The 14,690-nt window shown below is 35.5% G+C and overlaps 1 protein-coding gene across 5 annotated transcripts in view; it reads right to left on the minus strand.

Moving 5' to 3' along the window:
* Positions 1 to 14,690, minus strand: part of LOC137649990 (dmX-like protein 2) — a 232,196-nt gene that overhangs the window by 94,366 nt on the left and 123,140 nt on the right. For all 5 annotated transcript variants that reach the window (XM_068382995.1, XM_068382994.1, XM_068382993.1 and 2 more), the window contains exons 31-39: positions 12,180 to 12,266; positions 11,242 to 11,505; positions 10,897 to 11,004; positions 10,532 to 10,733; positions 8,974 to 9,082; positions 8,371 to 8,558; positions 7,549 to 7,683; positions 7,168 to 7,326; positions 4,033 to 4,248 (exon numbers count right to left, since the gene is read on the minus strand). In XM_068382995.1, coding sequence (XP_068239096.1) covers positions 4,033 to 4,248; positions 7,168 to 7,326; positions 7,549 to 7,683; positions 8,371 to 8,558; positions 8,974 to 9,082; positions 10,532 to 10,733; positions 10,897 to 11,004; positions 11,242 to 11,505; positions 12,180 to 12,266 — 1,468 coding nt within the window. The remainder of the gene's footprint in view (positions 1 to 4,032; positions 4,249 to 7,167; positions 7,327 to 7,548; positions 7,684 to 8,370; positions 8,559 to 8,973; positions 9,083 to 10,531; positions 10,734 to 10,896; positions 11,005 to 11,241; positions 11,506 to 12,179; positions 12,267 to 14,690) is intronic.

Genomic DNA, 14,690 nt, shown 5'->3' on the forward strand with positions numbered 1-14,690 from the left:
GTTAAAATGCTTTTCTTTCTGAGTAAACTAATGGAAACTGATTGTTAATAAATGTATTAATGAATAATCGTTTTGTGAACCACCTTCATTTCTGGTTTTTACTCAAAAACACATTTTGTTCAACTGAAATCCTTGTATATTTGAAAATCTAAATATCAATATGGTAAGGGTCTAATAAAGTACTAAATATAAAACCTTAATAATGGATGCAACTTAAAATGGTAATTAACAAAATGTATTTTCAGTTTTAAATAAAAAAAATTAAATTTGGCAATACTTATCCTATGGTATTACAGTTCATTATTTCGATACAGTACTCAGTTTTATAGTTTAAAGAATTCAAAAGCTACATTCACCTGATAAGACTTTATATCTATAAAAAGCAGACACAACCTAGTAATCTACTGAAGTGGGAACATTCAGGAATTTTAGTGAGAAATCATAGTTTCTCAACCTGGTCTGATTTCATATCCCCCTATCCACTGTGATTCACCACATTCACCTTCAGTTTTGTTCGACATTAACAACTTTCGTGCATAACTGTCCTAAAGTAAATAACTGTATTCTTTTTTTCTATAAAACACGACATCATCATCATACAATACCATCCTTGACATTTTCAAATGTGATTTTATCTTTAAGGGATTAGGTATTTAACAAGATCTATTTACACTTCGAGTTTTTGTTTTTGTCCATATTCTATTTTGGAACAGATTTTTAATCTCCATTCTCCATGTTTTTCTGGACTATCTAACAGTTGCTGTTGTTCTATTTTCATATTCAATATTCTAATAACTGTGAGCTCTTCTTTCTTTTACAAAATGAGATAATTTAGGTAACTAAATAAATTAATGATACTTCAGCTGATTCATCTGCCAAAGGGAAAAGGTGTAGAACAGCTTGCATCTATATAAAATTTAACACATAACAGTAAAAATAATTAGGTGAAGAGGATGTCAATCAATAAATCATAAGAAGCTAGGGAATTTTGATGTATAGCATGTCCAAAGTGTCCATCTAGGGGAAGGGGGAGGTCAATGTGACAATTTCTTCTCCTGATCTAAAGAGTGAAAACAAATTTATTAAACTGAGCATTTAGATGGACAGGAAAAGTCAAAGGTGGTGTATGGTAGATGTATATTATGAGAGACAAAGAGGCTTAGGCTAGACAAGTCAGTTAGAATGACAGCTGTCAGAAGTTCTTTTCTAAATTGAGAAGCTTGAGTATGTCATCTACTAAGAGCACTGGCAACCAAAAATGCTTTAGGATTCAAATGATTAAAAAATTGTGTTATTTCAAAATTTTGTGACACATGATGCAATCCTTACGGCATAGGAGTAGCATTCAGTATAGAAAATGAGCTGTACAGGGATATGAACTCCTATTCACTGTCTTACGTAACTTGACACTTTTGGGAGATGCTTTAGTAATGAAAGATACTGAGAGAAAGAGACAGAGTCAGCAAGAGAAGTGGCATTGTGCAGGGAGGGAAACGGAGCGAAGGCCAGGTGAAATGATGTGCGGGTGGTTTGAAAATGTCAGGCAGTACGCACCTGTCCTAACCACGAAGATACGTTACAAATTGAAAGATCTGATCAATCACTCTGAGGACAACTAGCAAGATCCGACCATGACGCTCCAGAGAAGCTTGACCTATGAGTGGCACCAAAGTACTGATTAAATTAAAGACCTGCTTTACGCTAACGTTATGGTTGCCATGCCCAGTTCGTAGTACAGTACTGTACTCACGAATAAGTGTAAGAACTTCCATAAAGGCACAAGCCTACTCGGAGTTCTCTGCTTCTTTTGGTACTGAGCCAAGGTACGGTACCTTGGAGGAACAGGAATACAGAGCATTCTCATCTATTGCAAGGGATGAATGGTTGGCATTTTGCTCAGGAGCTCTATTCCTGGCTCAACGAATACAGGAGTTCCAGCAACGTAATAAGGGGCCGAAGGAGGACCAAGCTGGTTGTCATCAGGAAGAAAAAGATCTCTAGCAATGATCAAACTAGAGACAGAAGGTATAACAAGAATCCTTCACTATATTGATCATGGCGGAGAGTAACCTTAACCCTATGCCATAAGCATAGGGCTATGTTACCTCAGCACCAACCAGTGGCTGCCAGCTGAAACGATGTAATTGAGAGATGCTATTTTCTCAATTCGTGATACCAAAGTATTCTGAACAGAGATAGTAGTATCACTCACGTCTAAGTAGAAAAGGTAGAAAAGGTATAAAAGGGCACACAAGCTCCTCCAAAACCTAGCAAATGGGAAGTGCACAGCTCCGAGCATCTTCAATCAGCCTGGCTAACAGGAAGTTATGCCAGCCACCCAAGCTTCAGCCCCAAGGGGCCATGCATCTCCTGCTAGACTGTCTACCAGAGTAGTCAGGCCAGCAATCAGGTACCCAGGAGCAAGGGGCCATAAAACAGGACTAACATCCACCTTCTCCAAAAATATAGTGGTGTACATGTACTCAAGAGCCCCATTTTTACACCTATGACAGGCCTTCCTGGATTTTTCTACTTTTTAGTGGAGGAAGGGTCAGAATGTGTATCAGAAGGGGAGGAGGAAGAGGAGCAAACCCATTTCTACTTCTTACCGGCTTTCACTTAGGGTTCTGCATGCAGAGAAGTTGTCCGAGCGATCATTGACGACAAACCTCCCCCTCAAGGGGAAAACAACATAAGTTACTCTGACGGTAATCACACCATTGGGAGTTATTGTCACAGGGGAAGGAGTAGGCACTCTAAATGGAACCCATAACACAGAAACAGGGACTAAGCTAGTCACTGGTACAGGGTTTGTTAGGGCCATGAGCCCTTCAATCACAGGCACACGGGTGATAGGCATTGGGGTAAATAGCACTGAAGCTACAATCACAAGGGATAGGCAATGGGGTAAAACTCATAGGTTTTACAAGTCCCAGAGCCTACTATCACCCTTCCAGCTTCAGGAATTTCCCTTCAAAAGGGGCAAAAGCCTTCTTAAGTGCTTTCTTGGCTTTGGGCACACTGCTAGGATCACTACTGGGATCATGATTGATATCACTGGTGTCCCACTGGGGTCACTGGCACTGGGGACGCTGAAGAAGTCTTACTAACAAGCTCCCTCAAATAATTATAATGAGGGCCTAGCTGATAGACCTACCTTGTAGTCAGCAGTCTGTAAGGATGTTCTCCCTGTTCCTGGAATATAACACCCATTCCCCAATGAATAGGCCAGGGCAGTACACTCGGAAGTTTTTCAACGAACAACGTACATGATGAGAAGAGTAAAGTACTAAATAGTTTCCCAAGCATCGTTATGGACGTTGCAAAGAATAATGCTAGAAAAAGACTTAGCATTCTTGCTCCTCAAGAAAACGGCTGCCTTAAAGAAAGGTGCCTATCTACACTCGGCATACGGGGATAAGAGCCAACAATCATGCAGCTAATGTGCAGGGTGAGTACGAATCTATTGTTCGTTTAGCCATCAACTGATGGTGTCCATTCTTCATCTGCATGAAAATTCCTCCTTTGTCTCATCAATAGCACAAAGCCAAAATCAACCATTCAAAGTAAAAGTATAAGAAAATGATTAAACAACCTTGGATAAGACGCAACAGTACGTCTGTACTCACTATGACCGAAGACATAAGTGAAGAATCTTTGACAGAAGAGTGGGCAAAGGTACTAATGTACACTGACCCCGTCGTTAACACCGTTTTTAACAATTTCAACGGCCATTGCAGTTTCAATGAAGACTTTCCCCTTAGTAATGAGAAACAAAGGTTTGTACATGTGTAGGAAAAAATTAACTATTAACCTTCGATTTCAAACAACTTGCTTACTTCGAAAGTTGAATAATTTTTAATACATTAAATACAAACTGCTGCTTAAGTACTTGCAGTTAGTTTTAAGTATTCAATACAAACAATAACAACAAAAAGAACTAAGTTTACAATCGACTACTGTAAGCATTCTATACACCAACTAAAGCTACTTGCATAAACTACTGTCAGGAACTTCCAAAAGACAACTCACCACTAACATGAAGTGTACTGCAGTAATTGCAAACTTCCTTCAAGGCTTCAACTTCTCTCTCAATCCAAACATATAACTGATAGCGAAGTGTTCCACCATCCACTTCACAACCAGTTGCCAATGTTGCCAATTCTTCCATCATCATTTTCAGGCAGGACACAAACTTCAGTTGCTGTGCCATTATATCCAAATTTCTATGACCAGGATCCGATGAAGCTATTGATAAAAACAATTACAGTATTATTATAGAAATCAACAAAGTGATTAAATGCAAAGTAAAGAAATAAATTTCTACCTCACAATGGGATTAAGCCCAGGACATTTTGAATGATAGATTAAGGTGCAGCAGTCGCAAAGGAAGCTAGGAGCTAAGACCTGTAATAATTAAGAAGTTAATTAATGATCCAACTAATAGTGACTCGAGAGATGATATTTCATTTGGATTCAATGCTACAATCGCGGTCACCAGTTGGTTGTAAAACCGAGTCAAACTTGCTGGGATCCAAGCAGTGTGTTATCATCAAGTAATTCAACCTAAAACATCAAGTCAAAACACTTAACTCTCCGACAGTTGGCTGAAAGGATTTATCTGGTAAAAAATCTAAAATCTATCTGTCAAATAGAATACTTTACTTATTCAAAACTTTAAATTGCAGTCTTTACAAATCTTATATGAATTACAGTCTTTACAAATATAATATGATAGATTAAAAAAGATAAATTTCCATCAACTCCCTTACTTAACAAAAATAAAATTTTTCTTATACTGTACACAGTAATAACTCAGATTATAAGTAACTTTAAATACGAGCATATAAATTTGAATTGAGTTATGAGTAATGCATCAGAGTGCTAGCAAAAATTCCATGGCAAATGGGCATTTTTTGTGGATAAGTACTAATGAGAGTTACAAAATCAGTCACGTGGTGCCCATACGCCACCCACGTAGTGTTCACATGACTTTTACTCCTTTTCTATGCCATTTTGAAGAAAAGACAAAACAGTCTACTCTAGATAGGTTCTTTGTCAAAACTGAATGTAAAATTGTGAAAGGAAAACATCAAAGTGTTCATAAATGTTGAGCTAAAAGATCAAGTTATAGTGAACGTCATTCAAGAGAGAGAACTTCCGATATATTACCAGAACTGCTCATAAAGGGAGATTTTCCTCATCTCTGGTCTTGCTCACACCAGGTATGATTCTTTTTAAAGTAAAGTACGAGTTAATTTCTAAATTATCTATATCTTTCATTGTGAATTATTAATTCTTATCAATTTCTGATATTACAGATTATATTGTTCAATATCTACAATTGCAAAGCTTTAAAATCAAGTGTATATGCTTGCTTATGAACTTATGTAACACAAGTGAATTTGCTTTATTTCCTATGGAAAAATGGTTTTAGAATATGAGTATTTTAGGGTGCGAGTTTTCTACAAGAAAGACTTAAGCTTGTAAACTGTGGTACTACTGTAATAGGCTCATATAGGAAAAATAGGAAAAAATTTTTTCCTTAAGTAGTCGATAAAAGAAACTCTTATCCATTGCAAGAATTAACCTAAAAAATATGAGCACTAGGAAGTTAGTATATCTAGAATAGTCGAATAGTCTTCAATCCTTTTAAAACATCTAGAACTCATCCCACAAAAAAGGTTTAACCTAGTTAATTTTTAAATCCTGCTTTGTTAATAATTGAATGCTGAACCTCATCAATGCTATTAAAAAAAAATATATTTATGTACTTAATAAAGCATGAAAAAATGTAAACAATATACATTTAATTAACAAATAAATAATTTAACCTATTAGTTGACAAAGCCATATAAAACTGTTGATGATCGCTAGCATAAAAACACAATTTATCGAATATTTGTCATGCTTTCTAGGCTTCTCTACAGACTTTTAAACCTAACAGACAATATTTCAAACACATACTGTATAGGTTTCTATACAATCATGTATTTACATAACTAGAATATACTGGAAAATTTGAAAATAAAAAAATCTAAGTGGCAGTTGGTTTGATAAGCACAACTCCTGACAGAAAATCTCTTCCCTATCATAATTAAAAAATTTTCTTTCGTTTCCATTAAAAAGAAAATGTACAGTAGAACCTTGCAATCACAGACTATTAGGGGGATGGGCTGTACGTTATTGCCAATTCTCCATTTAATAAAAAATATGTCTTGAAACATTAAGCAAAACCATACTAAATTGTATACAGGACTACTATACAGGCCCAACAACTGGGGTAACATTAAAACAAGCAGCTGATATCAACACGCTTTCGTTTTTCACCCTTGAATAACATGATTACGGAATGTAAATTACATGAAACTCTCAAGACGAACATAGCGGCAAACACGTACCAAATCAAAACGAGTACAGCACCGGTAAACACTAGCGGGCAATCTCAGAAATACTACTACTTCTTTTCCAATGATTTGAATCAAACAATATCATAAAAAATCATATTTAAAACTATCATTTAAGGTTAGGTTAGAAATTAATGAAAATTTTAATTGATTTATCTCATAACTGTAGCATAACATGATTCTTAAATTACAAAACTGTGTGTAAAAACTATGTTTCAGTTATGTAAAGACGATGTTATTGTAAATGTTGTTTTACTCAGAAATTCAAGATAAATGAAGCAAAGCTGACTCTACACCATTTTTTCCTATATCCGATGCCCAAAAGGGCAACCAATTTTTTTTTTTTTTTATGTTTCACCACCAATCACTACTAATGAAAGAAAGAACTAAATAATGAATGAATACATTTACACAAAAAAAGGTGATTTTATTGCTATGCCTGTAAAACTTTTATTCAAAGACTTTAATATGAAGATATGCCAATATAATAATAAGGTAAAAATTATTCTATTACCTGTATGTAAATAAATATACAATTAATACATATAAATATTTTGGGACTACATACTTATTCTTACAGTGACCCTTACAATGACACCCAGACACAACTCTGGTTACCTGGATGTTTGTTGTATCCAATCTCTGTTATAAATGGGATCGTTGTTGCAAGGTTCTACTTTAACATTGAGCTAAAATTTTGTTTTATTGCATCCATTATCTAACAGCAACTCATGTGGTTAAAACACCACACCACACATACTTTCATCATAATCAGTGCCAGATGGCACGATGTCTTTTTTGGGAGGAATTGGTTCTTCTTCCTCTTCTTCTTCTTCATCCGCTCCTATTGAGAAATCAAGGTCGAGACCATCATCAACCTTAGTCTGCATTGATGGTGGCGAAGACCAATCAAATCCACCTGAGGTATAAAAACCTAAGAATTAACCACACTATAAGGCAGACTTCATGACACATTCCACCTTCCTGAAAAATTATATAACTTGATCTACAATACATGTCTATATTTGTGAAAGATGCTGAAAAAAAATTGTATACCATTTTTTTTAACAAGTACCAAAAAAAATTAATAACAAAGACAACCTCCTTCAAGTTGAGCCTTTTCATTGTGGACTAAACTTACCTCCAGTATCAGAGCCAAATAAGTCTGTTGCTCTACCACCTGTACTTTTACTGAAAAGATCACCACCATCCAATGTTCCTGTATGTATCAGCCCCAGTGCAGGTTTCTGTTCCTTAGATGGACTCCCCAAAAGATCTAATGGAGTAAATTATAGATCACAACTGTTCAATGATCTTAGAATAGTATCACATTCAATAACATGTTATTTTCATTAGTAAAATAAATTTTTGAATATACTTACCCGATAATCATGTAGCTGGCAACAGAGTTGACAGCTACATGATTATCGGGTAAGTTTAATATTGAAAATTAAATATTACTAAAAGGATGACGGTAAAACTTTTGTCAATAGGCCTACAGTTACGCATTAGGCTACAAAGAGCTCTTCAGTCTTCCTAAAATGGCATAATTCTGCTTTCAAATATTGTCACAGTTCTATAAGTTTCAAAACCTTTTGATGTTTCAAATTTATAAAATTCTACTCAATTTCTCAAGTTTTATGATTGTCTAAGGACAAAGCTCTCACAATAGTAAAATTACCAAGCAATTTAATAAGAATCAAATCCTAATGCTAATAAGAGGTAACTTCAAGTTTCATGTGAGCAAGATGAAATGTAAAAATTTAATCATCATATACAGTACTAAAAACCTAATATAATTTTTGTGCAACTTTCCTAAGTCTTAGATATGGTCAAGAATTTTTTTTAAGTATTTCAAAATAATACAAAGGTAATATGTGCTTCACTAGAACAGGTAATTGTAATACATCTTTATTCTTAACAAATCAAAACTAATTTTCATGTAAAAGTACTGCTTTCATACCTCCTGTCTCTGGGTTTTCTGGATCGATCACATTATCGGGTAATTTAGAAAGAACTTCTAAGGCCAATGTTGGGCACCCAGTGCGCAAATGAGCATGGGCAGTTGTGAAGTATAGTTGCCTTTCCAACGGTGTCATGCTGCTTTCATAAACACTCTTCTTGTCGAGAGTATCTTGACCTGATCCAAACCTGAAGATAAAAGCTTAAATTTCTTAGCACACCAATCATTCACTAGCCATAAACTTATGCCATACTTTACTAAAACCCTTTTTGTAATAAATTTAAATTAAGACCTAAATTCTGAAGCAAATGCTCTGAAAATATACAACTAGTAAAAAAGTATTTAAAAAATAAAACTTTATCAAAGGTTCTAAGAGAAATTACAAGGTTAGTAAGATACATAGATATTTCTTACATAAGGATCTATAGTATCAACTGCATACAAAATCAAGACAGTTGTAGTTTGATGTGAAGATATAAGAACATTTATAAAATGTGTTGTTTAAAAGCATAAGGAAAAGACAGGAGGCACTTTTATTTCCTATCATTCCAAACATTCACCAAAATTAGGTGTTCTTATGTCCTATTTGTTTCAGACACTTACCGAGATGCGATAAATGACACAGGATCCTTTGCACTGTTGGCTATGCACTGACGAATAAGTAGAGGATGGGTTCTCAAGTAAATATAGAAATTGAAGACACTTGGATCAGCTGAAAGGAAAAATAATACCCAAGTGACAGGTTTAAAAAAATAAAGTTCAAGTTTTGGCAACTTAAAAATACTTTCTTATCCAGATAATTGTAACAATAAGACTACACAAACTTGTTAATGTAATAGAAATGTCTTTGACAAGCAATCTGAATGCCAAGAGCCCAACAGTTTCAAGTGATCTTCACAATCTCATCATCCTTGTGAGATAAGGAGAGAGTTTGGTGGCTCTATAGGCATACCCTTTGAGTCATCAATAGCTATTTCCTAGCACTCCCTGGTTCTTGCTTGTGTGAATAGGTGTCTTGGGCATTGATCATATGCATATATGGTGGGTCTCTAGAATAATGTGCAACAAGAACAACAATCTGTCCCTTTTCTTTGCTGCTCATGAGTCATTTTTAAACAATAACAGACACTTCATAATGAAATTTCTTATTTCTATGCTCACACGATGTTCATGTTGCTTCTTCTCTAGAGGCTTGGTTTAGCTGACCTTTACCTGTAAAATTTTAAATTCTCAAAATTTTCCCATTTCCTTCCCTTCAATAAACATATGGACTTGGTAGAGGAACGAGTATTCAAGCAGTAAGTGGTGACTGATGCACCATTCTCTTTGTTTCCTCAGTTTCTTCAGTCGCCGGCTACTAAAAAAACCTCTTCCAGATTGTTTGCTTATCATTGTGCATTAAAATGTCTTCCTATGATATTCTTAGCAATTACAGTACTATGTTGTGTGTGCATGGGAATTGTTCCTAGAAGTTCAGTATCTGCTTTCCCTCAGTGAATCAAGGCAAGGGCAATACTGTGATTTAAATAACATTGTTACGATCTGAAATGCTAACTTCCAAAGAAAAAACATTAGTTAAGGGTGCTTATCTAAAGCAAGAGGAGGGCTATAGGGATTTATATTGCATACTTTCAGTCTTCTGCCTTGCAATTTAGATGACTAATACAGTGACTATGTATGAAGAAATGCAAGGTTTTAGCTGCAGAATAATGTAGATTAAAAGAATTCGAGTCTCCAAGAAGAATACGACTCTGTAAGGAGCAGTGAACATTCAAAACTCTTACTGAAGGAACACTATGTAATTAAACCATGAGACCCAAGTATGGAAGTCAGGCTAGTGCAAGTCTGACTTTATCTACCACAAGAGATGGCTTGCAGGCCTTCTATGAATAACAAAAGAATTTTAAAAAATTAAGATCAAACAATCATCACCGACTTGATGTGTCAAATCGTTATCCACTCCGCAAAAGATAAACAACTGTAATCACTCTCCTCATCATTATCTTGTATTGCTTTTTAACTTTTATAAATCTCTAGCATATCTTTAATTTCATCATGCATAAAGGTTCTCGGATAAGGAATAAAAATATGGGTCTGGATAGTTTCGAAAGGCAAACAATAAGTATACAGATAATAAACAATGAAAATCAAATCAAATCACCTGCACTAACACCTCTGGATGAGGTCTTATTGCTAGTGTAATCAGCATGATGAATTCCAAGGGTTACATCCGTTTGCAAAAGCGTGTTCAAAGAATTTCCGTAATCCTTTATCATCCAATAGGCTACAGAACGAATGAAGGGGTTTGGATGAACCTTCATCATATTCATATTCTCCCCTTCCTCATCTTTTCCCAAAATTCTCTGAAAAGATGAAGGTAAAGAATTAGTCTAATATTTGACTGTTGAAAACCTCAACACTAAAATAAAATTAACTTTTATTATTAGTATACTACAGAGAAAACATTAAATGAACTATGAACTTTTATTATTGATATACTACACTGAAGACATTAAATAAACTTACAGTATACAAGAGCTTGCACAGAGTTGGAGGTACTGCTTCAAGCTCTCCCTCATAAAGCCGTATTATTACAAGTGCCATCTGTTCATCTTGAAGTTTATTAAGTACCACCTATAGATTGAAAATGAGAAAAGAAGAATCAACACCTGTGAAAATCTTGATAGAAAACTAGTACTCATAATTTGCTAATACTTGTTTGACTAAATATATCTAAACATCACACATTGCTTTGAGATGATAATAAAAAAATAATTACTAATATTTTTAAGAACTCATAGTACTGAATCACAAATACTTAAGAACAAAATGCAAATAGTCGTGGAGATATAAAAATACAGTATACTATACCTCAAGGGCATCTTTTAAAGCACCAGCTAAGAGAAAGAATGCTGCAGCATGCTCGAAGCGTTGTTTACCCAAAAGAGCAAAAGCATTCTTTAAGGCTGCTTTGCGCCATCGTTCTTCAGAGAAGTTGTTGGAGAAGAATTCCGTCATTCGCTTGTCATTTATTGACCGGAATAAACCCCATACTAAGCTCTTCTTTTTCATTGCCAGATAATATATTGCTGCATCTAATGGGTTATTCTTCATAAGGAATGCGGCCTTAGCAACCTGTGAAATAAATAAACATTCAGGTAAGTGAATTTTATACACGGACCATTTTAGTGGCAAATGGCTTTTGGAAGCCATGGTGAAGGGTGTAAAGGCTCGGGAGTAAGAGCAATCTGGGCCATTTTACTGGCAAATGGCTTTTGGAAGCCATGGTGAAGGTTGCAGAGGCCCATAAGTATGCATCAATGATAAAACTATACATACTTCATGTTATAACAACAACCCAGTAGCACAAATTTCAAATATCATACAGGCTACCTTCACAGAAATAATATTATTAGAATATTTCTGGCAATGTTTAGATCCAAAGCAAATTATAAAGCAGTTTAAGAAAAAACCTGCACAGACTAGCAAATTCTAATACTGTACTTATCATGTAAAAAACATTTTGAAAGTTAGTGACTGGAATAAAAATATAAGGACACGGACTGGTAAAATTTGGCAAGACTCTAATTAGCAAACAAAAACAAGTCATAATGGTACAAAAACAAGTCATAATGGTTACAGAAAATTAGGTTAAGTCTTATAAAAGCATTTTTGGAGCAAAGAGGAATTATAACTGTATGCATGTACTATTACATTTCACTAGTCATGTAACAATACACATATTTTGTTCTCATTCATTTCTTAAACAATATACTAATAAATTTAATAAAAACCACATCTTGATTTACCTTGCAAATAATTTTTGACAGCAATGTGTTATTTCGAACCCACCATCCAAAGCCAAGTTCCCGAAGCTCAGACCATCTGGGATTTCCCTGATGAAAAAAGAAAAAGTTACAGAAGTTACAAACACATTTGCATTTACAACGTATCATCAAGAATATTTTTTTATGTTAGCTCTTTTCCATTTACAGGATGGGTTCGCTATACATGTATTCTCTTCATGAGTTCTCTACAGTATAATCTCTTCTATCCTGTACTGTACTCTGTCTTCATGAAACCCCATTAAGTACAGGTCTTCATCTACTACCCTTTTCCATAATATGATGGCCTTGCTAATGGTCTTTGCTCTACAATTCCCATAATAACTGTTCTTTTGTCAATCTCTTCATCATCCCTTCTCATCACATCCAAATTATCTAAATCTTTTGAGTTCTCAACCTTTTCTTGCAGCTTCTGGACACCGGATCACACCACCTACTCCTTGTTTATATCATGATTGCACTGTTCTAAAGTCAGAGGCTTAATATTCTAGTCACCCATCAAGAAAATCTCTTACACTATCTTTTTCATTAACCATGTCTCTGCTACATATACAGCAGTACAACTATATCCATCATACATCTTTGCTCTCTCTCCATTTTGTCCCTTATACCCTTAATCTCTTACTGCAATCTCAACTCCCACTTAACAGTCCAAAGCATCTCCAAGGTAATCCTGGTGTTCTACCTCTATTAAGCTTTGCCCATCTATTATAACAGGATTCTCAACTCTTTTAAATTCTCGATTTGATATTCTTATATTTTTAAGGCATCAAAATATTTTACTTTATGTATATTTTTAAAATGCAAAACATCTCGTGACATCATTAACTACATTTGGTACATAGTGAAAAGTTCACTACCTATACCTTCCCACAATTACTACATAGTCACTTCCCTCATTATCAAATATTTATATTTTTATTTTCCTTTAAAGTGACCAATAGCTTTGTTGAGCTTATGCTTATTTTCAATCTTCTCTCTATTCCATTTTAACCCTTATTCCCTGGATTCGACTATGTACACAAGGTCATTTGCATACAGTATAAGAGAGCCAAGGGAGGCCGAGGGCCTTCCTGGAACTTATATATCTTTCTGCTATAGAGAAAAAGACTTGGACCTCATCCCTAATTGCATTGGGACCTGGGAGACCTTTTAGTTCCATGTACAATGAGGGGAAAACCCTGCAGGTGCAGTACAATATAAAGAAAAAGATAAGAATCTGGACAGTATAATGGACGGTACATAGCAGGGATAGAGGTACAGTTAGGTTTGTTAGGAACGAAGTGGTGAGAGTGAGAACGGGTGTAAGAAATGAGTTAGCAACTAGAGTGGATATGAATGTGTTGAGGTGGTTTGGCCATGTTGAGAGAATGGAAAATGGCTGTCTGCTAAAGAAGGTGATGAATGCAAGAGTTGATGGGAGAAGTACAAGAGGAAGGCCAAGGTTTGGGTGGATGGATGGAGTGAAGGAAGCTCTGGGTGATAGGAGGATAGATGTGAGAGAGGCAAGAGAGCGTGCTAGAAATAGGAATGAATGGCGAGCGATTGTGACGCAGTTCCGGTAGGCCCTGCTGCTGCCTCCGATGCCTTAGATGACCGCGGAGGTAGCAGCAGTAAGGGATTCAGCATTATGAAGCTTCATCTGTGGTGGATGATGTGGGAGGGTGGGCTGTGGCACCCTAGCAGTACCAGCTGAACTCGGTTGAGTCCCTTGTTAGGCTGGAGGAACGTAGAGAGTAGAGGTCCCCTTTTTTGTTTTGTTTCATTTGTTGCTGTCGGCTACCCCCCAAAATTGGGTGAAGTGTCTTGGTATATATATGTATGTATGTAGTGCAAATGAAGGGATTGGGCAAAACTGTATTTATGTTTATTTCCCTTTAGTCAAAATGGGAGAATTCTGTTTCAGGACACTGGAACTTGTAAAAGATATTTCCCTCAGAGTGGGAAATATAATTTAATTCATGAGTCAAGGTTGATAATTCTATTGTTATTATACATAAATAATAAATTTCACGGGTATGATTTGTGGGGGCTACGTTCACATCAATTAGTCTAATGACGGCTGTCATCATCAGCAGGAGTCTGCGGGCCAGGTCTCTTTTTCATATCATCAGTCAATTACTGTATAGTCCTAATTACCTCATTACATCTTTAATTGGGGGCAGTCAATTACTGTATAGTCCTAATTACCTCATTACATCTTTAATTGGGGGCATGTTGTAAATGAAGACTTTGAATACTTGTTCAAGTTTCATCCTTGTACGGGATTACGTGTAGCACTAAGAGAATACTTACCCTATAAAGATCTCGATTATGAACTTCCTGTATCACATATGGATATTGCTATTAAAGCCTATTCCTTAGTTAGTGGCCTTTATATAAATAATAGCAGTTACAAATAAAGTAAATTTCCGAATACATGAACATTCCAAAATTTATTTAGTGTCACGTCAAACCATATCCTACATTTAAAGC

The sequence above is a fragment of the Palaemon carinicauda genome, chromosome 11 (assembly GCF_036898095.1).
Source record: "Palaemon carinicauda isolate YSFRI2023 chromosome 11, ASM3689809v2, whole genome shotgun sequence".
In the NCBI taxonomy this organism is placed as follows: Eukaryota; Metazoa; Arthropoda; class Malacostraca; order Decapoda; family Palaemonidae; genus Palaemon; species Palaemon carinicauda.